The 22,996-nt window shown below is 40.4% G+C and overlaps 1 protein-coding gene across 3 annotated transcripts in view; it reads left to right on the plus strand.

The window, feature by feature from the left end:
* The window catches only part of LOC131675481 (pancreas transcription factor 1 subunit alpha-like), a 588,733-nt gene that overhangs the window by 193,756 nt on the left and 371,981 nt on the right, over nucleotides 1-22,996 (plus strand). For all 3 annotated transcript variants that reach the window (XR_009303055.1, XM_058954478.1, XM_058954479.1), the window contains exon 2: nucleotides 15,769-15,932. Coding sequence is in view for 2 of the 3 variants with exons in the window: in XM_058954478.1 (XP_058810461.1) it covers nucleotides 15,769-15,932 (164 nt within the window). In the remaining variant the exon portion in view is untranslated. The remainder of the gene's footprint in view (nucleotides 1-15,768; nucleotides 15,933-22,996) is intronic.

Consider the following 22,996-nt stretch of genomic DNA (forward strand, 5'->3'; position numbering starts at 1 on the left):
AATTGCAATCGCATGATTATTGAAGAAATGAATATGATGGATGCTGATCCTGGATCTTTGCGACTGAATGTTGTCATGCAAACAGCATCTCAGACTTGTATCATTTGTAATATGTGATGTTCGTATCACTTATAAATAAAATAATTCGAACTCTCGTAATCTAGCTAATGAGTAAGAATTTATTTCCAATGATTTTACTCTAATTGTCAAGAAAATTGATAAATGAATCAAATATAATAAATAAGTAAATCAAATATACATAAGTAAGTGCAATATATCGAGGAAAGTCAGACAATGCCCTAGTTTCTTATGGTGCGAATTGTCCCATAAGCAGAGCTAAAGTCTTTCTTTGATAGGATATAATTCGGCCCAAGTTTCTTATAGCGCGAGGTGTTCTATAAGTCGAGCTCAAATTATAAGGAAAGGATAATCTTGCTTAGTTAATCACAATGAGAGAAAGAACTTAGATATTAATCCAAGTTTATTCAGACTCATGCGCTCACCTTGCAAGGCTAGAAGTGAATGCTAGTCTGTGCAAAGGTAGGCCTATTTATACATAGATTTTCCCGCTTAATATTGCAGGAGAGATTTCATCGAAAATTTGAGAGACATTCGCGAATTTTGAGAAATAAGTTTTCTTAATTTACAAGTAAATAACCATTAATATTAAGTTTTTAACACATGTAAATTTTACAGAATTTGTTATTTGTTGATTTTATACAATATACAATTATCGCCAATAGTGTCGTCAAAAGTTATTAACTAATAAAGTTAATTAACGTGATATTACATTATTTACAATAGAAAATTATTAAAATTTCATATAACTTTATAGTTGATTAATTTTGGAAGTATTTTCCAAAATTAATTATTTAAATTAATTAATAACATTTGAATTATGACTAATTTTTCATATTTGTAACGGTTTTTTCTAATTTTAATATGCGATTATTAGATTAATTATCTAAGATTTCTAAATCATAAAGTTATCATTATCAAGTATTAACTTAATATTTTCGTTCTATATATAGCTGATTGTTTAAATAAATTATTAATTGTTTATTTATTAATAACAGTTGTCATTCAGCTGTTATTAATGAAACCAATTCTTACTCATGTTCTATGCTTATTAATTTTGCATATAAATTATTTATATTTTTCTAGTATTTCATATGTTAATAAATAAATCAACTTTGCATATTGATATTCATTATTATTTCATAGTTGAATGAGATTTTTGTTATAATATTATTAATCTACATGCTAAAATCTATATAATCGATACTTTGTTATATTAAAATTATCTATAATTAACATATTTTTCTTAATATCATGAATCATTATATCTATGTCTATTATTTTGTGACGTCACGCTGTTTATTTTGATTCGACTCTTATTTGTATACAGTCGCGTAAACAGTGAGGTAGCGCCGCTTAATGTATTGTTTTGACTAAACAGATAAATACGTTAGACTAGTTGCAGTCATTTAATAAATAGCTCATAAATAGGACCGTTACAAATAACCCAATTGAAATTCATAGATTATCATTAGATTGTCGGATTCAGGTATTTATAAAACGCAATATTTATATACCAGATAACGTGCGCAGTTGTGCGCATCACCTTGATAATGATGGCTTATTTTTCAATATTCTTTTGTTAGGTTTACAGTTCATCAACAGACCTTACATTATCAGAGGACAGCAGTTACAAGTCTTTCTTCAAGGACTTAGGAACGTCGCACTTGATAGGGGAACAGGTATAGACTACGATATGTTGACTGATGAGGAGTTTGAGTGTTTGTCCCCAATCAATAAACAACAGTTTGAAGAACTCCTAACTTACTGTGATCCTGTTGTTCAAAATGGAAAGTTGAGGCACGCCGGCAGGACAGATTTATTGATATTCTTATGCAAAATGAGACAAGGCCTGAGCGATGAGTTTTTGAAAGTCATTTTCAACCAATCAAGTAGGCAAAATGTTAGTTCTATCATTGATTATGTCAGGTCCTCGTTGCTACTAAGATTTGTTCCAGAAAATATCGGGCCTGGATCTATAACTAGGGAGCAATTCGTACATCAACATATAACAGAGTTTGCAAATGAACTCTACAACCCTGAACCTGCAGAAAGAAAAGCAATAGCCGTGATTGACAGTACGTATACCTACATTCATAAAAGCTCAAACTTCCGCGTGTTACGACAGTCATACTCTCTTCACAAAAACCGTCACCTTTTGAAACCAACCCTAGTACTAGCGCCGGATGGTTATATCCTAACCATTTTCGGTCCATATTTTTCAGATGCTCGAAATAACGATGCCGAAATTCTTCGCGAAGAGTTCGAGAGAGATGCTGATGCTTTGGCAAACTGGTTCCAAAATGGTGACATTGTTTTAGTGGACAGGGGCTATCGCGATGCTGTACCTTTATTGCAACGTCTCGGTATTGAACACAAAATGCCTGCTTTATTGCAATACGGGCAAAGACAGCTTACGACTGTAGATGCAAATGATTCCAGGATCGTAACGAAAAATCGCTGGGTAGTTGAAGCACGTAATGGTCATATAAGAAATATTTTTAAGTTTCTGGCCCAGACAATAAATCTGGAGCACGCGAAGTATCTTAATGCCTATTATCGTATAGCTGGAGCTATCGTTAATAGATACCACCCTGTTCTTATAATGCAAGGTGCAGATGCTGCACAGGCCAGAGAGATCATTCGAAGATCAAGGATGCCCAATGTTGTGCAAGCGAGAGTAGAGGTAGACAACTTAGTTCGGAGAAATGGCTAGTGGCGAAGATTGAACCAGGAAGCTGTGGTAGATTTTCCAATATTTGATTTGGACTACCTTAGAGATCTGACTATCGGCACTTACCAAGTGAATCTTTCACCTTCATATGTTCAAGATAAAGTAGTAAGGGATAACGATGAGGAATTTCAGCTTGATCAAAATATTAATGAGCCAGAATTCTTGCGTATACGTTTGTATTCAAGATTCCGCAACGCTACCAGGCACCAGATTTTTATATCATATGCAGTCCAAGATGTAGACAATGAAGATCGTCAGAATGACGAAGATACAATTCTGGGCTACTATTGCACTTGTCAAAGTGGGGCACGTACTCTAGGTACATGTGCACACGTTGCTAGTGTATTGTGGTATTTAGGATATGCACGGCATCAAGAAAATATTAGATACCCTGATGATTCATTACTGAATACTACATCCGATGCTGCGAACCGAGGTAATCAGCATAATGAAATAGACATAGAGGGTGAATAACTATGGACAAAAAACTAGACACGTCCGTGTTCTTTTTTTTTTTTTTTTTTAAGAAACGCACACACCGACCACCTATGTGTACAGTGTATATTGTCCGTTTCTTTAGGTGGAGAAAGCGTTTGAAAACTCCACCTCTTAGCCTTGATTCCCTGCAGAACCGACGTTAGTCATTACATCACGGGGGAGGCCGCACTGAAACCTCATTGATACCAACCTATATGTACCGGCGAACACCCAGTGGGAGAGGTAGCAGTTTTGCCATAGTGCAGGGGCGACACTTAGGCTTGTGGAAGTTCGTCATCCCCGAGGCACCCTCAGTCGAGATGTCTTCGGCAAAAACCGCAGCCCAGGTCGGGATTCGAACCCACGACCCTGAGATCGTGAGCCCGGCACTCTATCAACAGGCCACAGCTGTCCCTTGTGTGCGTGTGTGCGTGTGGGTGTGTGTGTATATATATATATATAAGCTTGTATGTACTCAGACTTCATGTGTATAAGTATATATGTATGAATATATGCATATATTACATCCAATCAGAACAATACTTGTTTACCTAGCTATAAAGCATATGCGCGAAAGGGGTTGACTTTGAAGGGCTGTAGCTCGAGAAAAAATGGATTTCATGGTTTGGACCCATGAGAACTTTTGTTCTACGTTCCAAGAACTATCATTTCCCAAAGTTTCAGAAAATTTGACCGAAAGCCATTTCCCATAAGGATTCTGCGGGGTCCTTTGCCTTTTTTACTTTTATTCTACAATCAATAGAATCGGAAATATTACTATGTAAAGAATGGCCTCCATAAAATTTTCGGAAATTTATAACCGATACTGTACATATAATTTATAGCGCCCGCCGCATTAACCCATTAATGCCCAGGCGGATATTTGACAAACAGTTTTTTCGTCTCTAAAAACATAAGACAACTCAAATATTATTAGGGAAAAGCATTTTGAAGTAGAAAGACTTGCTCTCTTCGAATTTGAGGTGAGATTTGAAAAATTCCCACTAGAAATTCAAGATGGCCACCTAAATATGGCTGAACTCAAAGCACTGACTGTCTTATTGTATGAGATTGTAATTTACGTATTGTTTTATCCGACAAAATAAGGTTTGGAAGCTAGCCATATTATATCCTTGGAATGTTGAATAGATGGAAATGATGTAAAAATGTTAATACTGAACATTTTTAAAATGGCGAATAGAATATGGCCAACATTTTATATGTTTTGAAGGGTGCTTAATTCAAATCGCGGTACTGATACACATAAAACTAAGCTATCCGCTTGCTTAATACCTCTTGACTCATGAATGCGTGTGACTAGCTGCACGCAAAAAAATTTGCAACCTCAGTGAAAAATTAATCACGGGAAAGATATGGTGTGGATCAAATCACAAGATCAGCGCTCACTCGCTAGCTGCTACGAAGCGCCTTATATCGCTGTCCGCTACTGACTCCCTGCGTTTCTTGCTAGCTCCTTCGAAAATAATTTTCCCACTCGTTAGAGATATCATCTGCTGGCGCGAAGACATGCACACATGCGTGCGACTCTCTCTCTCTTTCTCTCTCTCTCTTTTTCTCTCTCACTTATCTTATTGCTATACTGCTATGGCTATAATACATAGAACAGTATTTCTCAATGACATTTGCCTCTCTGTTGACTAAAATTCTAACGTTTGAAATTTTTATATTTCGACATAGGGTAGTTGTAAAATATCTTGTGGGTACGCATTTTATAGTGTTTTCCAGTATTTATGAAGTAGCGTAAACTAAATTTCTTGTTTTTAATTTATTTTCCATAACTATGATGTCAGAAGTAAAAACTGAAATTGATTTTTTTTGCCAACTTTGATGCAATATAATTTAAAGGGAAGTGATGGGAGGTAAAATCGGTCCTTGCCATGTGAAAATTTCTCTCAAATGTTACAAAACCTATGTCCGAAAAATTTTTTATCATACGATTTTATTGAGCTATATCGTATTTTATTAAAAAACACATATTATGAATCAAATCGTTATATCTCGGAAAATATGCTGTTTAGAAAAAACTCTAATGAAAAAATTTGTTGCAATTTGGTCAAAAAAAAAACATTTATAAACTTATATAACGAATGAAAAAAAATTTTATTTTTCCATTTTTTTGAATTAGAATTTTCCATATAAAAGTAATTAGAGTGATGATAACCAGAGTGCCCTCGGAGCAGAAGCTTTCACGACCTATATTCGACATGGAAGCCGGCCGCTTCATCAAGACTGGGACGGTCTCTGGCCTCGCACTCCAATCTCTTTGCAACTATTTATGGGTGTTGCTGAATACGAGGGCACCTGCTCGTGCGGGTCACTCCAGAATAGTAGCAAATATTACACTCTTCCCATTGTGTCCGCGACATGGTCCCTCGTGGTAATCACCTTTCTTTGAACGACAATGGTAGCCCATCCCTGCGGATGGTACCATCCACAAAGGGAGTTCGGACGGTGGCTTAGCTCACGGACCCATCACAACGTTGATGTGGATGAAACCCGTGCATTGTTCCTCGTGGGGACCGCTGAGGTTCACCACGAGATTTACTCCCCCGCGGTTGTGATCCTGCGACACCACCACCGCAGGTACTGGCTCCCGTACCGCTGTCTTCCATGGTCGGGCCCTAGAAGGCCTGACATTGTTGCTGCTGCAGGCTCTTCAGTACTGCAGCATATCGTCACCGGCATGTGACCAATGCAGCCCAGTCGTCGAAGTCATTGGTTTCCGAACTCATCGAACGTCTGATGTACGGCGCGTTGGAGACTGCTGAGAGTTGTCCAGATGTACACCACTTCTTGTAGGCTCCGGGTGATGACGCTCAACGCGTTTGTTATTGCCAGCGTTTTTTGTGGCAGCGAGAACGTGTGAGTCACGCGGTGGGCAATCACCGAACCTTTAGTCGTCGCGTTTTCAACATTCGTACGCGAAGACGTCACGGCCACGAGATTTACCATAGAGGACGAAAGAGTAAGGGTAATTCTATCTATCCATTCCTTTCTTCGTTTCCCTTACTACATTCGTAAAATTAATTAAAGGGAACGTCCTGAACATGGTCCTGTTAGCTGCCCCCGTGGGCCTCTAGCCGGGTGCTGCTAATGTGCTTTGAGGCAAGTACGCGTCATAATGCCAGGTAACCGTCTCTTGGAACATTATGCCTCTGCGAGTACTTCCTTGCTGTTCTAGATCACCTACGTGGCTCATATTGGCATCTTGTGCGTCTACGTTTTCTCTGTTGTCTAGGGCAACTATACTGGCAGTCAATTTTTTCTGTTGTTTCTTGACCGCGTCGCTAGTGCTGTATAGTGTATCCAGTATTTTTGTTAAACTCAATAAGTTTTCGCTTACAGTGCTTAAAAACTCACGCTTTCTTTCATGCTCTGGCGAGCGAAAAGTCAGGTCCTGTATCTGAACAATTTTAATAACACAGGCCAACAAAATTTGACAAAGGTTCAGAACCAGAGATCAGACATAATATATTCGAAGGATTTTGATGCGCTGAATCCAAATCCGAGCTCAGAATTGCGCCAGCACATCAGGATTTTGAGATATCCTAACCTAAAAGTGCGAAAATCACGTATTTTGGCTATATTCGGTACTTTATAACATTGCGAATAAATTTTTTCATGCAAAACTGACAACGGCATCTGAAAGAGCAATTCTTATCGTACAAAAGCACTAACAATCTTTAGTTTATGTCTTCTTTTATCGTTAATTGAAATGTACTACTTATCAATTGGTTTACACGGCAACGCAATGAATTTCGACTATTATAACTCAAATCCCTGATCTTGGAGCATTGTAACCTGCGGGGCAATACACCTTGCCCACTTAACCCTAAATCCCTTAACCCCCGAGTCCTGTGACCTTCGATGCAATGATCCCCGTCCCCTTAACCCCCAATATTTCAACCCAAGAAGGTTATAACAAGCGCGGCAATAAAACCTGCCAACTTAACCCCGAATTTCTTCACCTCGGAATTCTGTAACCTGCGATACAATACCCCGATATTCCTTGTGGCGCAAATTACTGGGCTCAGGCATTAAGGGTTCGGGTTGGGATTTACGTAACGGTATCGAGGGTTATAACATCACAGGTTTCAGGACTACAGGGTTAACGGATTTAAGGTTAAGGGGGCAGTTAAAGGTTAAGGGGTCGGGGGTTTTTGGATTAACAGTTTCAGGGTTATGGCTACGCAGATTATAGCCTTCTAGAATATCTCGGAATACTGACGTCCTGCAATACTGACGGCGCAATTCTAAGCTGGGATTTGGATTTAGCGCATCGAAATTCTTCAGGTGCGTTATGTATAGTTTTTGGTTCTGAAGTTTGTCGGCCTGTGACAGACAGACAAATATTAGAATTAAAAATTTAAATAATTTGTTTCAATAAATTCAAATGTACAAATCTGACATCAAACTCGTGACTAATAACCCCCAAAACCATGGAAATGTGGTGCAGCTTGCAAAAATATTCTATTATACAGGAATTTTTTCAAAAAAATTTTTTAAATAAAATACATTTTGCAAATCTGATATCAAATTCATAACCAGCGACCTCAAAATTCAGCAAAAGTATGTACGACTTGCAAAAACATTGAATCTTGCAACATTTGTTTAAATAAATTGTTTAAATAAATCTAAATTCACAAATCTAACATCAAACTCGTAACCAGTGACCCCTAAAACCATGGAAATAAGGTGCAACTTGCAAAAATATTCAATTGTGCAAAAATTTGTTTAAACAAATTGCTTGAATAAAACAAGTTTTTAAAATCTGATATGCGATACGATCAGCGGAATCAAAAACCGTGAAATCTTTCATTTGTTTTCGAAATTCTGTAGATAGATGATGTAGAATATTACGTAACTTGAAATGTATGATTGTATGCTGAAGCTGAGGTAGGTGAAAGATGAGATAACTGATTATGTGACATGCTAATCCTTCCGTGTTAGAGATCACGTTTGAGTGGCGGGCTAACGGTTGAATTTCCTGTAAATGCTATTATCTTATTTTCTTCTACTTTATTTATTATAAGAATATTTATCATAAGAACATTTTTTATCCTCTTTGTTATTTATTATAAGAAAAATGAGTTCCAGAAGCCCTTGTGCAAGAAAAATTAATACATTTTGTTATGTTTGTGGGAAGTTTGAAACAACTTCTTATCGACGATCGATTAATGATTCAATCAAAACTCTATATATGAAATGTTATAAGATTCCGATCGACAATTTAGATAAGACATGGGTACCGTCTTCAATTTGTAATTCTTGCAGACTTGCTATGTTGAAGTGGGATGATAATAGCAGCAATATGACTGTTATTGAACCGACCATCTGGCGTGAGCCCAAGGACCATGTAACTGATTGTTACTTCTGCTTCTGTAATACAACGGGTTTCAATAAACAAAATTCAAATAAAATCATCTACCCTGCGGTAGCGAGTGTAACACCAGCCAAAGTAGGAAAAGTAAGTAAACCCGGAAAAGAAGTTGATTCGGCAAAAGTTGAACCGATGGATATTTATACAACTGAAGATGTCTCTTTTGACGATAGTTCTGATGACGAGAGTCCTTTTGAAGCTTTTTGACCAATGTTCGTTAGATGATTTTATTCGAGACCTCAATCTTCCAAAGGATAAAGCTGAACTCTGTGCTTCAAGACTCCAAGAAAGGAAGCTATTATTACCTGGAACAAAAGTGTCAATTTATAGAAACCGAGAAGAGGCGTTCATAAAGTACTTTACAATGGAGGATGTGATGGTGTACTGTAATAGCATCGAAGAATTGGTTAAATTGTATATCCAAGATTTGTACAACCCAGAAAACTGGCGTCTCTTCATTGATTCTTCCACATAAAGTCTCAAAGCTCTGTTACTACATAACGGAAATGAGTATGCGGCACTTCCTGTAGGTCACTCAACTGCACTAAAAGAATCATACAATAGTATTCAATTTCTACTGGAAAAAATAAATTACAAGACTCACAATTGGCTTGTTTATGGTGACTTTAAGATGATAAATCTTATAGTTGGCTTGCAGTTGGGAAATACCAAATTTCCGTGTTTCCTCTGCCTTTGGGACAGCCGTGCAAGAGATAAACATTGGGTAACAAAAAGATGGCCCACAAGATCAGAATGGAAAATAGGTTCTCATAATGTCGCCTACGTAGGTCTTGTTGATAGAGAGAGAGTATTACTGCCACCACTTCACATCAAATTAGGTTTAATGAAACAGTTTGTGAAAGCCTTGAATAAAGAACGTAAATGTTTCAATCATTTGAAAGCCACATTTCCGAAATTGAGTAATGCAAAAATTAAGGAAGGAATTTTCGTTGGGCCTGATATACGAAAACTCATGAAAGATGATACATTTATCGAAAACATGACTCTCGTTGAAAAGAATGCTTGGTTGAGCTTCAAAGATGTTACAGAAAAGTTTAAGAGATAGGTGAACGATTTCACCAAGACTTTAAACAAAAGGAACAACACTACCAAGGAAGGTGGGACGAAAAAATGATGGCCGAATACTGCTGGTCATTGAAAAGGGATGATAATAACCCTACTAGTCACAAACGTAAATCTCTTCAACGATCGTTTGAAATGAAGCGCCAACGTTTTCACAAAAAGAAAGCATAACATCACAGAATTGGCGGTTATAGGTTTAAGAATATACATTCTAAAGATTGTCAGCTTCTTAGTGTAACCTCTCTAACTACATTGGAGCTTAGGTTGAAATGCTATGGATTACAGTCCACTTAAATTAATTTGTCCTGTGCTTAACCCTCACTGTTCACTACATTTAGTTTAATCTCTTGTGAGTTTAGCGCTCGCAGATCATAGTGAACGTAAGTTCACCTGTAGTGGTCTAGAGCTCGAAGGTTACTGCGCATTTATGTTATACTGTCGTGGATTCTAGTTTGCAAGTTATATCGTACTTAATATACCTGTTGCGGATTATAGCGCGATTAAATTAACCTGTAGCAGGTTATAGCGATTTTAGGTTAACTTGCCGTGATTTTGAGCTTGCAGGTTATAGCGCACTTGAGTCAACCAGCAGCGTATTATAACGCACTTAGCTTAACCTCTCGCGGGTCATAGAGCGCTTAGGTTAACTTGTCGTGGTTTTAAGCTAAGTGTAGGTTATAGCGCACTTAGGCAATCCTGTCATGGTTTTGAGCTTGCAGGTTATAGCGCACTTAAGTTAATCTGTCGCTGGTTCTAGAGTTATAGGATTTTCAGTGCATTTAGGTCATAATCATCTGCCTTAGCCTGCCCTAAATTTATAGCTGCCATTTTAGAGTGCATCTAATAAATTTAGTTAGATTCGCCGTAAATTAGTACAATGGTAGACCTTTATATGCCAGTATAAATCAATTGATGAATGGCACATTTCAATTGACGGTATCTCTGCTGGAAAAAGACATAAAAAAATCGGTAATGCATTTTGTCGGCCAAGAGTTGCTCTTTCAGATGTCGTTGTCAGTTTTGCATGAAAAAATTTATTCACAATGTTATAAGGTACCGAATATAGCCAAAAAAACGTGATTTTCGCACTTTTAGGTTAGGATATCTTAAAATCCTAATGTGCTGACGCAATTCTGAACTCGGATTTGGATTCATCGCACTAAAATCCTTCAGGTGTACTACGTCTGGTCACTGGTTCTGTAGTGTCGCAGTATAAACAAATTCATAGGTGTTAAATTTCAAACGATGATATCTTCATTACCAAAAGACATAAAAACGAAAGTCGGTAGTGCATTTTGTAGACCAAGTGTTGCTCTTTCAGATGCAGTTGTCAGTGTTGCATGAAAAAATTTATTTACAATGTTATAAGGTACCCAATATAGCCAAAAAACGTGATTTTCGCACATTTAGGTTAAGATATCTCAAAATCCTGACATGCTGGCGGAATTCTGAGCTCAGATTTGGATTCAGCGCACTAAAATCCTTCGGGTGTACTATATCTGGTCTCTGGTTCTGAAACCTTGTTGGCCTGTGTAATTATTCCTGTGTGTAATTATTCTGAGTATAATTATAATTAATTAATTATATTAATTATAATTATGTGTATTATTATAAAATTCCAAAGCTAAATACGTTTAGAACAGAAATTTATGTAAAATGTGAGAGGAAAACTATAAGTCTCATACAAGTCAAATTTCAGAAATTCTTTACAGATACAGTGCGTGATTTTTGAATAAATAAAACATGGATTGAAATTTGCTAGATTTTATTCAACCGTATATCGGGTTCATATTTATCCGGCATGAAAATCCCAGTTATAAGTAGGGAAAAGCCATCTAAACACGAGCAAACACAATCGAAAAAAAAGGATTTACAAAGAGTTACGCTGCTAACTTACAATTAATTGAAGCAGGCTCGCTTTGCCTGTGAATGGTCATTCAAACTAAAAACTACTCGTTTACCACACGACGCTAATTATACACCTTGTGCGAGAAGGAAGGTCGTCTCCTAGAGCAGCACAGTGCCAATATCTTAATCACGAGGACAGCCCGCATTGTGCTGCCCTTAATGTAGGAATAGGGCCGAGTTGTTGCTGTTTGAGCTGCCCTGGGTTGGAGACGCCTCAGAGGATACCACGCGTATCCTTAGCTAGGCCAACGAGTGCCGGTAGCCCTTGTTGCAATCGCGGGTTCGTCAAGTCGCTGATATACAGAAGCATACACAATGTTCGCACGCAACTGATGTTCACAAAATGTAATGTAAGCGCAAGGCACTCGCACTCATATCGGCACATGCGTAACAATTGAAAGCTATTTAAAACTGAGATAGCAACGAGGTAAAGGAACTGAGAGAGCAATGTGGTAAAAGGAACTGAGAGAGCAACGTGGTAAAAGGATCGAGTACTCAAGAACAACTGACTCCGTCCTTCTTCTTGAAGAAGGATCGAATAATTTTTTCGTCGTATTAGGCCTGGTCGTGAGGGCCAATTCGAGCTGCAAGGGTTAGAACGCCGAATTTTCCGATAAACGTTTACCTGCGCGATAATTGCCGATTGACCATTCCTTTTTGTTTACAACACAGCACGCGCACCACTGGCACTGCTGCATGTGTTTGCATTCTGGGTTTGCTCCGTCCGTGACAAGACCCAAATAAGCGACAAGAGACTACATCTCCAAATGGACTTTTACTTTTACAATAACAAAAAAAAGTGTTATAAATTATCGCTCTCTACTTTCGTGCTACCCACATGGAGTACAGATTCCGCGAACAGTATCATCACAACAAATACGGCTAGTAATTGAAATTGGCTGCCGTCATCAGCTGTTACGGTAATGTTTCCAGTGTTCCTATTGCCTGCGCTACGGTGCAGTACTTGCGAGATATTTATTACTTTCTCTTGCACTCTTGATATACAGTCAGCATCTTGCATTAATTGTTATAAAGGGTGTTCGTCTTCTTTTTCGTGTGCTATATATTCAGCGCAGATAGACGTTATCATTTCTGAACGTAGCGCTGCTTTTCTTACTGCGTTACTGTCTGTTTTCCCCGTTTGCTCGAAGTCACTTGCTAAATAATCACCTAGCAACCAGTTCTGTACCCTCCAAACTTGAGCGAGCTTTCCTCTATTTGTTCTAAACTCCAGTTGCTTTAAGTATTCACTAATCTTTACATCTTCGAGCGTTAGTACCTAATTTTCTATATCTTTCTACGTCTGGTCCATTTTTGCGGTTATTCTGTTCGTTATTATTTGATAACAATCGCTGGTATCTTGATTCCATTACTTTTTTGTATAGACGCTGCCTAGTTATTGTTATTAAGCCATATAATAACAATAACTACAAATTATCTATATATAATTAATTATATATATCTATAAATAATTAATTATAATTAACTATAATTAATTATGTGCCAATAACCACAAATTATCGCCGCATTTGATGTTTATTCAATTGCTACAGGAATCCCAGAATTTCGCGTATACGAGTATGCTTTACTTAATTTTTTTTAAACTATTTAATTTAACTCTATTAGCAAACAAAGTGCTTAACATACGTTACATATACTATCAAGCCGATCAACAAATTCTTTAGCTCATTATTACGTAATACAATAATAATTCAACCTATCAGGCGCACTAGCTGTTTGTTAGCACGTCTGTTTTTAGTATTCACTAAACTTAATTATTATTAAATGAATATATCAGTGTGAAAACACCAATTTCCGCGGCTGTAAATTGTAATACGGCGTTTTATTATTTAACTAAAACAAAAACAAAGAAATTCATGTTCCTGCAGTGTTTATGTTTTGACATATTCATTGAAATAGATAGCACTGCAAGATGGCGCCGTATTAGTTGAGCGCAAATGAACAGCTGCTCTCGTGATCACTGATTAGCACACGTAGCCAACTCCCGTCGCTGACATTGAAAAAATGTACATAAATGATTTTATCGGCATTCACGGTTTGATTTGGCTCGTACCATGCTTGCTTTTATCTTGAATGTTATCGGTGTTAGTATTTTTTCCATACCTTTATATTTTCGTGCTAGCATTATTCTTTATCATCTGGTGGGTGGCATCCTTCAAAGTAATCCCCACTTGATTGAATAACACGGTTCCATCGATGTTTCCACTTTTCAAAACAGTCCTGGGACTCACTTTTAGGGATAGCCTTAAGTACACTCGTCGCATTGTTTTCAACCGTGGTTTTGTCATCGAATCGGTGTTCTTTGAGTGGTTTTTTTAGTTTTGGAAACAGCCAAAAGTCACAAGGGGCTATGTCGGGACTGTATGGAGATTGTCGAAGTAATGCGATATTGTGTTTGCTCAAAAACTGCTGCACAAGATTGGATGAATGCGCTGGCGCATTATCGTGATGGAGAAGTCAGTCACCACTTTCCCAAAAGTGCGGCCGTTTTCTTCTTACTGCATCACGCAAACGTTTCAAAATTTGAACATAGTATTCTTTATTGATTGTCTGCCCTGTTGATGCATATTCGTGATGTACAACACCTTCACAATCGAAAAAAACAATCAACATTGACTTAACTTTTCTCCGAATTTGACGTGCTTTTTTTGGTCTTGGCGATTCAGAATGCTTCCACTGTAAAGATTGTTGTTTTGTTTCAGGATCATAACCATAAACCCATGATTCATCACCTGTAATAACTTTTCTAAGCACATTATCATCATTATTAACCATTTCCAGATTGTCCAGAGCGATTTCTAAGCGAATGTTCTTCTGGTCTGCTGTGAGCAATTTTGGGATGAATTTCACACACACGCGTTTCATTCCTAAATTTTCGGTTAAAATTTCTGAAATGATAGTTTTTGGTATTCCAAGGTCTTCTTCTAGTTCTCGCATAGTCATACGACGATCTTGTTCGATTGCAAGTCGCACCCGCTAAATATTATCTGCGGTTTTTGTCGTCGAAGGTCGGCCGGAACGAAAATCACTATCGACAGAAGTGCGACCATCCTTGAACCGTTTTTACCACTCTTTTATTCGTGTTTTGCTCATACACTCGCTTCCGAAGGCCTTTTGCATCATTTTAATAGTTTCCGAACTCGTTTTTCCGAGTTGAAAGCAAAATTTCATGCAAATTCGTTGATCTTGTTTTTCAGTCATTTTTGACAGTATCAAAATCCGACGAACGCGAAAAAGGCACTGTAAACACAGACACGCTGCGCATGAACTATACGTCCGGCAAGTATCAGTAAGTAACCAATAGATTCGTGAGGCTTTACTGTTGACGTTTCTGTCCGGTAGAGCTCGAGCACTATGGCGCAAAGATATAAACGTAGGCCCGATACCTTCCGGACAGACCTCGTATGTGCGTAGAGTTAGGTTATCTACAGGTAAACACCTATATTATGATGCATCAAAATATACAATTTTTTTCCACGGCATTCGGGGAATAAAACCTTATAAATCTCGAGAGGAGTGCACTAATACCTTTACAATTAGATCGTTCCCCTTATCAACACCATTCACTGTTCATGGAAGATGCGCGAGAATACGGTGTCTTTTCCAAAAACTTAGTATTCTCGAAGAACCTTGTACAAGAACAAAAATGCTTCTTCTTACAACTACTTAACCTTTTCTTTTTTTCTAATATTTCTTCTGTTATTGTTCTTTATTACGCATAAGAAATTTTGCAGTTATCCATTATCTAATAGTAATGTCAAGATACAAGAGATTTTTTCCGAACATATCAAGCTGTTTGCTCGGCGGCCACTGCAGAAGAGCTCTAAGTGACCGCCAAGCGCTTTCGAAGTGTTCTAGGTTATTGGCCCCAAAATCTGCATACACATATACATTTTGTATACGAGACGTATACATACCTCTAACAAAGATAATACATATTTCAAATTATTAAGTGAATAAAACTTTATTATATAAAAAATTTTTCAAAAAATACAATATGTCCTACTTTTTTATTAATATATAACAAGAAGGGTTGTTTCTAATACGAGATTTTAATGATGTATAGATGGTAACAACTACTTCAGACATAACTCCATATATTAGCAATGAAATTAATAACTATTCTATGTGGGACAACTCAGTGCTATATCCGTCAACACCTATGTCAATGCATTCAAATCTAAGTGATCAAGGGCTTTGTAGACAATCATGTGTATTACTACATCAAAGGTAAAAGAAATATAAATATTACGCTATTCCTTTGCTCACTCTCTCTCTCTCTCTCTTTCTCTCTTTCTCTGTCTTTATCTCTCACTGCTTTTTTTATTTTTACTGAGATTTATTAATTTGTTATTTTTACTATTGTAAAATTATTTATTACTATTTAGATATTATTGTATTACTGTCTAGTTTCAAATGTAGAAATGTAGCAAATCCAAGTTAATATTGAATAAATAATCTCGTTATATAATTCATTAAATGTAACAAATACGCTAATAATGATTGCATCTATCTCAAGAGTAAACAACTTAGAATCTTTGAAATTGTAAAATGATCGAAGATTTGGCATTGTTCTCATGCATTATTGCTGTGAGTGAATTCAAAATCATTATTCTTATATAAAAAAAGACATGTGATAATAAGCACATTTTTTTTTTTTTTTTTGAAGAAGTTGGAGAATGCTTTATGCACGTAACGGCCTTCCGGCTCGTCCTGTGTGGGAATCCCTAAGCATGGTATACCCACTAAACTCCCATCTCTCTATGTCCTGCCTGTATCCCCCGCGGGAACCGCCGCTAGGCATTACTTCGTAGGGGGGCTTCTGCTATATTAGCCTTGTCTTCTTCATTACCTTTCGGCTGTGTCGTTTTCTTCGATCTTCATCGTCTTCGGCTATGTTAGCCTCGTCTTCTTCTTATGGCATCGATTTACACGTCTTCTTCCAACGGCATCGTCCGGTCGTCTTCTTCTATCGGCATCGTCCGGTCATCCTCTGGACAGACTCTACCTCGACACCTACGTTCCTCTGCATCGGGTAAGGGAGTCTGGGCTCAACCCAATATCCTTTGCTCTCCCGCAAATGCAGGGGAGCGCTTAGGATAGGCTGGCGCCTTGTTATCCTATGGACATAGGTGACCCCAGAGCCTACGTTCCTCTGCATCGGATGGGGTAACCGCGCTCTACCAACTACTCTGTGGTAGTTTAGGAGCGCTTTTTAGTCCCATAGTCTGGCACCTCGCTCTATCTATGCATGATAGACCTGTCGCGTCTTCTCTCTTCCTCCTTTCTTACTTCGGTCAGCCGGTTTACCACTGACGTGGCAAAGGTCACTACCGTTTCCCATCCCTCTGGCGAGCCGAGCAGGCAAGCTCCGAGCCCTTCGGGACTCATTGGATCATTCCACTCCGTGCGGAAATGCATCCGCTCTTCAGCGAAGCGGGGACACACAAAAAAGACATGTTCTACGTCCTCGTCAGTGCCTGGACAGGCTGGGCATTCGGCACTCGCATATACACCAATGCGTTGGAGATAACTGCGGAAGCAGCTATGACCGGTGAGCACCTGTGTTAGTTGGAAGGTGAGGTGTCCGTGGCGCCTGCCTGTCCACTTGTCAATGTTCGGGATGATGCAATGAGTCCAGCGACCTTTTACTGCGTTGTCCCATTTTCTCTGCTATTCTCGCATTAAATTTTGCGTCCACCGTTTACTGTGGACATGTCTATCAGCATTGTTCTCTTCGTTACGACCTCCTTCACGGTATATTTCTGCTCTGTTGCATGTTAGTAGGTCGATTGGCGCTATTCCAGCGATTACCGAGACTGCTATGTCCGATACAGTTCGGTATGCACGGGCAACTCGTAGCGCTGTTGCTCTGCAGGCTCTTCGACACGTCCTTCCGTAGCTTGCATTATTTCTTAGCGCAGCCGCCCATATAGGAGCTCCGTAGAGAATTACCGAGCTTACGACCGACGATAGGAGGGTTCTGCGTGGTTGCTTTGACCCCCCGACGTTTGGCATGATACCTGCCAACGCTCTAGCAACGTTAGTGGCTTTGACACCTGTTTTCGAGAGGTGTTCCTTAAACGATAGCCGCGCATCTAGTATAACTCCCAGGTACCTCACCGCGTCAGTCGACTGTACTCGCTTATTTTTCACCGTGAATGTGGCGTACTTCCGAGCTTTTGTGCGGGAGATGAGCACCGCTTCCGTCTTTTCCGCAGCGAGACTGAGCCCATGCTCTTTTAGCCATCGAGCCACCACCTCGATGGAGACGTTTCCTATACGAGGTGTGTTCAAAAAATAACGAGAATTTTCGTTTTATGAAAAAAATATTTATTTATTCATCTACATTAATGTTGTCGCCTTCAAAGTAGTCCCCTTCGAATACAATACACTTATGCCAACGCTTTTTCCAATCCTCGAAACACTTTTGAAACTCGATCTTTGTAATAGCTTTTAGCTCTTTCAGCGATTCAAATTTAATGTCATCTATGCTTGTAAAACGACGGCCTTTTAATGTTCTCTTTATTTTTGGAAATAGAAAAAAGTCACATGGAGCCATATCTGGCGAATATGGAGGCTGAGGCATCGTTACAGTTTCGTTTTTGGCCAAAAATTCACGAACAAGCAATGAAGTGTGAGCAGGCGCATTATCGTGGTGCAAAAGCCATGAATTGTTTTGCCACAAATCCGGGCGTTTTTTTCGGATTGCTTCACGCAAACGACGTTGAACTTGTAGATAGTACTGCTTATTGATTGTTTGACCTTGTGGCAAGAATTCATAATGCACTATGCCATTAAAATCGAAGAACACAGTGAGCATAACCTTCACATTCGACCACACTTGTCGAGCCTTTTTCGGTCTTGGCGATCCAGAATGCCTCCACTGGGACGATTGAGCCTTAGTTTCGACATCATATCCGTAAACCCATGTTTCGTCACCTGTTATAACACGTTTTAGTAGTTCTGCATCATTATTGACTTCATTTAGCGACTCCTGAGCAACTTCCATTCGCCGCTGTTTTTGTTCGAAATTCAACAATTTTGGAACGAATTTTGCTGCCACACGTTTCATACCCAAAACATTCGAAAAAATTTGATGGCATGAGCCAATTGATATGCCAACATCATCAGCGACTTCTCTGATTGTGATTCGGCGATCGTTCATAACCATTTCTTTCACTTTTTTCACGTTTTCATCGGTTGTTGATGTGCTTGGGCGTCCGGGTCGTTCGTTATCTTCAACGTTTTCGTGGCCATCTTGGAAACGCTTATACCACTCATAAATCCTTGCTTTACTCATAGCAGACTCACTATATGCCTTTGTTAACATTTGACAAACTTTACTACATTTTATTTCATTTTTTACGCAAAATTTAATACAAATTCTTTGATCCATTTTTTTTCACAAACGAAAATCGCCGAGCTCGAAAAACACGTCTAACGTTAGCGGCTGCCACTTAAAAAGTAAGCAATGAATATTACTGAAAATTTTATCGTACTTCAGGGGCATGTGTACCAACATAATAAAAAAAAATTTTATACAAGCGGACTCTCCAAACCCGCGAAATTTAAAAATTCTCGTTACTTTTTGAACACACCTCGTATATTCTATCTCCTCAACGCTCTTTGCCGTGACCACTAGTGCTACATCATCGGCAAAAGCTATTATCTCTATTCCCCTTGGCAACTGCTGTCTTATTAGTCCGTCATATAGGACATTCCATAGCAAGGGGCCAAGCACCGATCACTGCGGCACTCCTCCCGTGATGTTGTATGAGTGTGTGCCATCGTCAGTTTTATAGTGCAGGATTCGGTTGCTTAAGTAGCTCGATAGGGCTCTACGCAAATACAGCGGCACCCTCAGTCCTTCTATGGCTGTCATAATGATGTCCCATCTTGCCAAGTTGAACGCATTTCGGATGTCTAATGCGATCACAGCGCACATGCGTCTTGCGCTCCGTCCTCCGCTAATGGCATCTTTGGCCAGGTCCACAACTCGACCAATAGCGCCTAGGGTTGAACGGCCTTTTCTGAAGCCGAACTAGTTTCCAGACAGGTCCCCCGCTTCGGCTATAGCTGCCTCCAATCTGGCATGGATTACTCTTTCCAGCAGTTTTCCTATAATGTCCAACATGCACAGTGGTCTGTAGGACGAAGGCTGCTCGGGAGGCTTATTTCCCTTGGGTAGCAGCACCAGTCTTTGCAGCTTCCACGAGTTTGGAAACTGTCCTTCTCGCAGGCACGCACTAAATGTATCGCGAATTATTTCCGGGGCATTCAGTGCTGCCGTCTTGATGGCAATTCCCGGTATCCCATCCGGCCCTGACGCTTTCCGGGTTCGAATTTTCTTCGCGGCTACTATCAGTTCTGCTTGGGTTACTTCTGTAAACTCGATTTCATCGTCTCTTTCCATTAGGCCTGTTTGTTCTGGTCTCTTCCGATGTCTTGGGAACAGATGTCGCACTACTCTGTCGAGGAATAATGGGCAAGATGATAGTGCGCCACTCCTGGGCTTGATCTTGCGCATGACCGTTTTATACGGCCGGCCCCAGGGGTCCTTATCTACTTCCTCGCAGAAGTCTCGCCAGCACTGTCTCTTAGCTGCTTTGATGGTGACCTTGAGCAGTGATCTTAGCTCTTCAAATTTTTCGGTCAGAGCTCGGAAGTTGGGCTTGTTCCTTGCTCTTTGATGGCGCCTTCTGGCTGTAAGACATTTATGCCTCAGGCTTGCGATGTCTTCATTCCACCAGTAAACCGGTAGTCTACCCCTTGCGTTGCTCTTGACAGCCATTGATGCATCACATGCAGTGTTGAGAGCTCGTGTGAGACCCTGCGCCTTTTCCTCCGCGGTTCCGGATACTGATATTCCTTTAAGGGAGTAGAGAAATGATTCTCTGTCGAAGGTATTTGGTACCCATCTCCTCTTGTTTTCCGTTGTCCTGGTGGATACCGCTTTTTTGGTCAACTGGAGCCGGTACATTATGGCTTGATGGTCACTGCCCGTGTACCGATCGCTGACTCTCCAGTTGAGCTCCTCCGTCAATAGTTTGGCATCTATGAAGGTAACATCCACTATGGACGATTTCCCAGCCTTGGAATAGGTCGGGGTCGTTCCTCTATTGGCTACCTCGAGCTCCAATACTCCGAACGCCTCTAGAAGTGCATGCCCGCGAGCATTTGTTTTCGCGCTTCCCCAGTTTACGGCCCATGCATTAAAATCGCCTGCGATGACCACCGGTAGGCGTGATGTCATTGCGCTGGTAACAATGTCATCCAGGGATTTCTTAAACTCGCTTATCTCTTCACTAGGTGGGAGATAGCAACTATATATACGCATGCCAGCCACTTCTATCCACGTAAAGTTTGAGATTGGATCAGTCATCCTTGCCGATACGTGTAGGTGTCCGCATACCCAGACAGCCGCCCTACCAGTCGCATCTTTCACCCAGTTCGGCTCATCGAGATCACGGTACTTTTCGCTAACTATGACGATGTCGGCCATTTCCTCCCTTACCAACTGGTGCAGCAGGTCTTGAGCCGCTGCACAGTGGTTGAGGTTGATTTGGAGGACTTTAGTCATTTTTAGCGTGAGATCCCTCCGTCTTTGCGTCCGTGCAGACCGCTGCCTTATGCCCCTCCTTTCTGCACCTGAAACACTGCTTGGAGCGGTCTTCATCGCTTTTGCAGTCCTTTGCGATGTGACCATTCTCCAAGCACCGGTAGCATTTTTGTGTCGGTGTGTAAGGCTGAACTCTACAGTTCACCCATCCTATTCTCAGCTTCCCGTTTTCAAGTAGCTTTCTGGCCGCTGCTACCGGGAGCTGGATATGTGCCGCTTGTGTGCTGTTGTATAGTCCTCTGATTTTTATGCTGCTACTTGCAGCTGCCTCTGGTCCGATAACTGCAGCTACAGCTTCTATCACTTCCTCAGGTGTGGTTGTCTCATCCATGTCTTTGATCCTGAGGGTTTCTTTATCGCTCATCAGGTGGACTTCTGCTGACTCCTCAAGTGTGGCCAGGACCATCTCTTCTATGTTTGGGAACCTGGTTCCCGGTTTCCCCAGTTCGAGGAGTAGTTCTCCTGCTCTAGTACGCCGTATTCGGGTGACTCTTTCACCTATCTCCTTCATGTTGGGTGCTGCCTTGACCTTCCTCAAGATGTCGGCATACGAAGTCTCGCCCAGTGCTTTGATCTTAATAGCTTCTGGGCGAGGCTTCCTGCTCGTGGTCTTAGTGGTTTTACCCTCTCTAGTGCCTTCTTTTTTATTGGTCTCTTTTCTCTTCTCTTCTTTCTTCTTAGCTTTGCCCTTTCTTCTTACCTCTTTCCATTCGGAGGCTTTTTTCTCGGCAATCTCCTTTCTTTCTTCGCTCTCCCTTGTGAGCAGGGTTTTTTCCTGGTCGCTTTTGGCCTTCTTCGTTGCTGGCGGGATCGTCGGCGATTGCGTCTCTAAATTTCCACGCTTTTTCGCTTTTTCTCTAAAGATGGGCGATGTTTGGGTCTCATCGTCCCTTACCGTCAGGTTTTCTGTACTTCTTTTGGCCCCCTGGCAGGAGAGCACGCGCAGCTTCGCGTACTCTTCTATCATACAGTCTGCCGTTCTGGCCATGGTCTTCAGTTCTGCGTGGAGGTTCTTCTTTTCTAGAATAAACTCCACCAGCTTTTTAACCTTTCTCTCCAGGCTCTTGAAGCATTTATCAGCTTCACTGCAGTCTTCTTTTTTTCGATTTAATTGATTATTCTTCATGTTGGTCCCACGAGTAGCTAGGGAAGTTGTCGTCGATCCCACGCAGAGCTCCGCGTGCGTGGGACAAGGCTAGATACGAGGGAGTTTCGCCAGGTGCTCCCAAGGCTCCGTTTGAGACTCTCTGTTACCCCCGAGAGCCAACCAGGCTACATCGGCACGGGTCGCTTCACACCTTCAGCTTGGGGGGTCCGTTACCCTGGACGGGGACCCTTTAACAAGGTGCTATCTTCCGGGCCAGATGAGCCTTGGTTTTTTAACGAGGTTGATACTCCTCCCCCTCCTCCTTCCCTGTTTCTTGAGTAGCAGGGTCCCGGGCTTGGGACCGGCGGTGGCGGAGTTTGATAATAAGCACATGTCCGTGTGTGTGTGTATGTATTGTAACGGGATACTTCGTTCGGGGAGTGAAGAGAATTCTTACCCGTTAAGGAATGGTTGTTCCCTGCGTCGCGAGGATGACCGCCGCCTCGATCAACTCGTTCGAACGGCGTCGATCTTTCGACGTTCCGCCCCAGAGCCCGTGAATAACCTACACGTGCAAGGCACGTG

This window comes from Phymastichus coffea, unplaced genomic scaffold (genome assembly GCF_024137745.1).
Source record: "Phymastichus coffea isolate CEN01 unplaced genomic scaffold, Cenicafe_Pcof_1.1 PCOF00023, whole genome shotgun sequence".
Lineage (NCBI taxonomy): Eukaryota > Metazoa > Arthropoda > Insecta > Hymenoptera > Eulophidae > Phymastichus > Phymastichus coffea.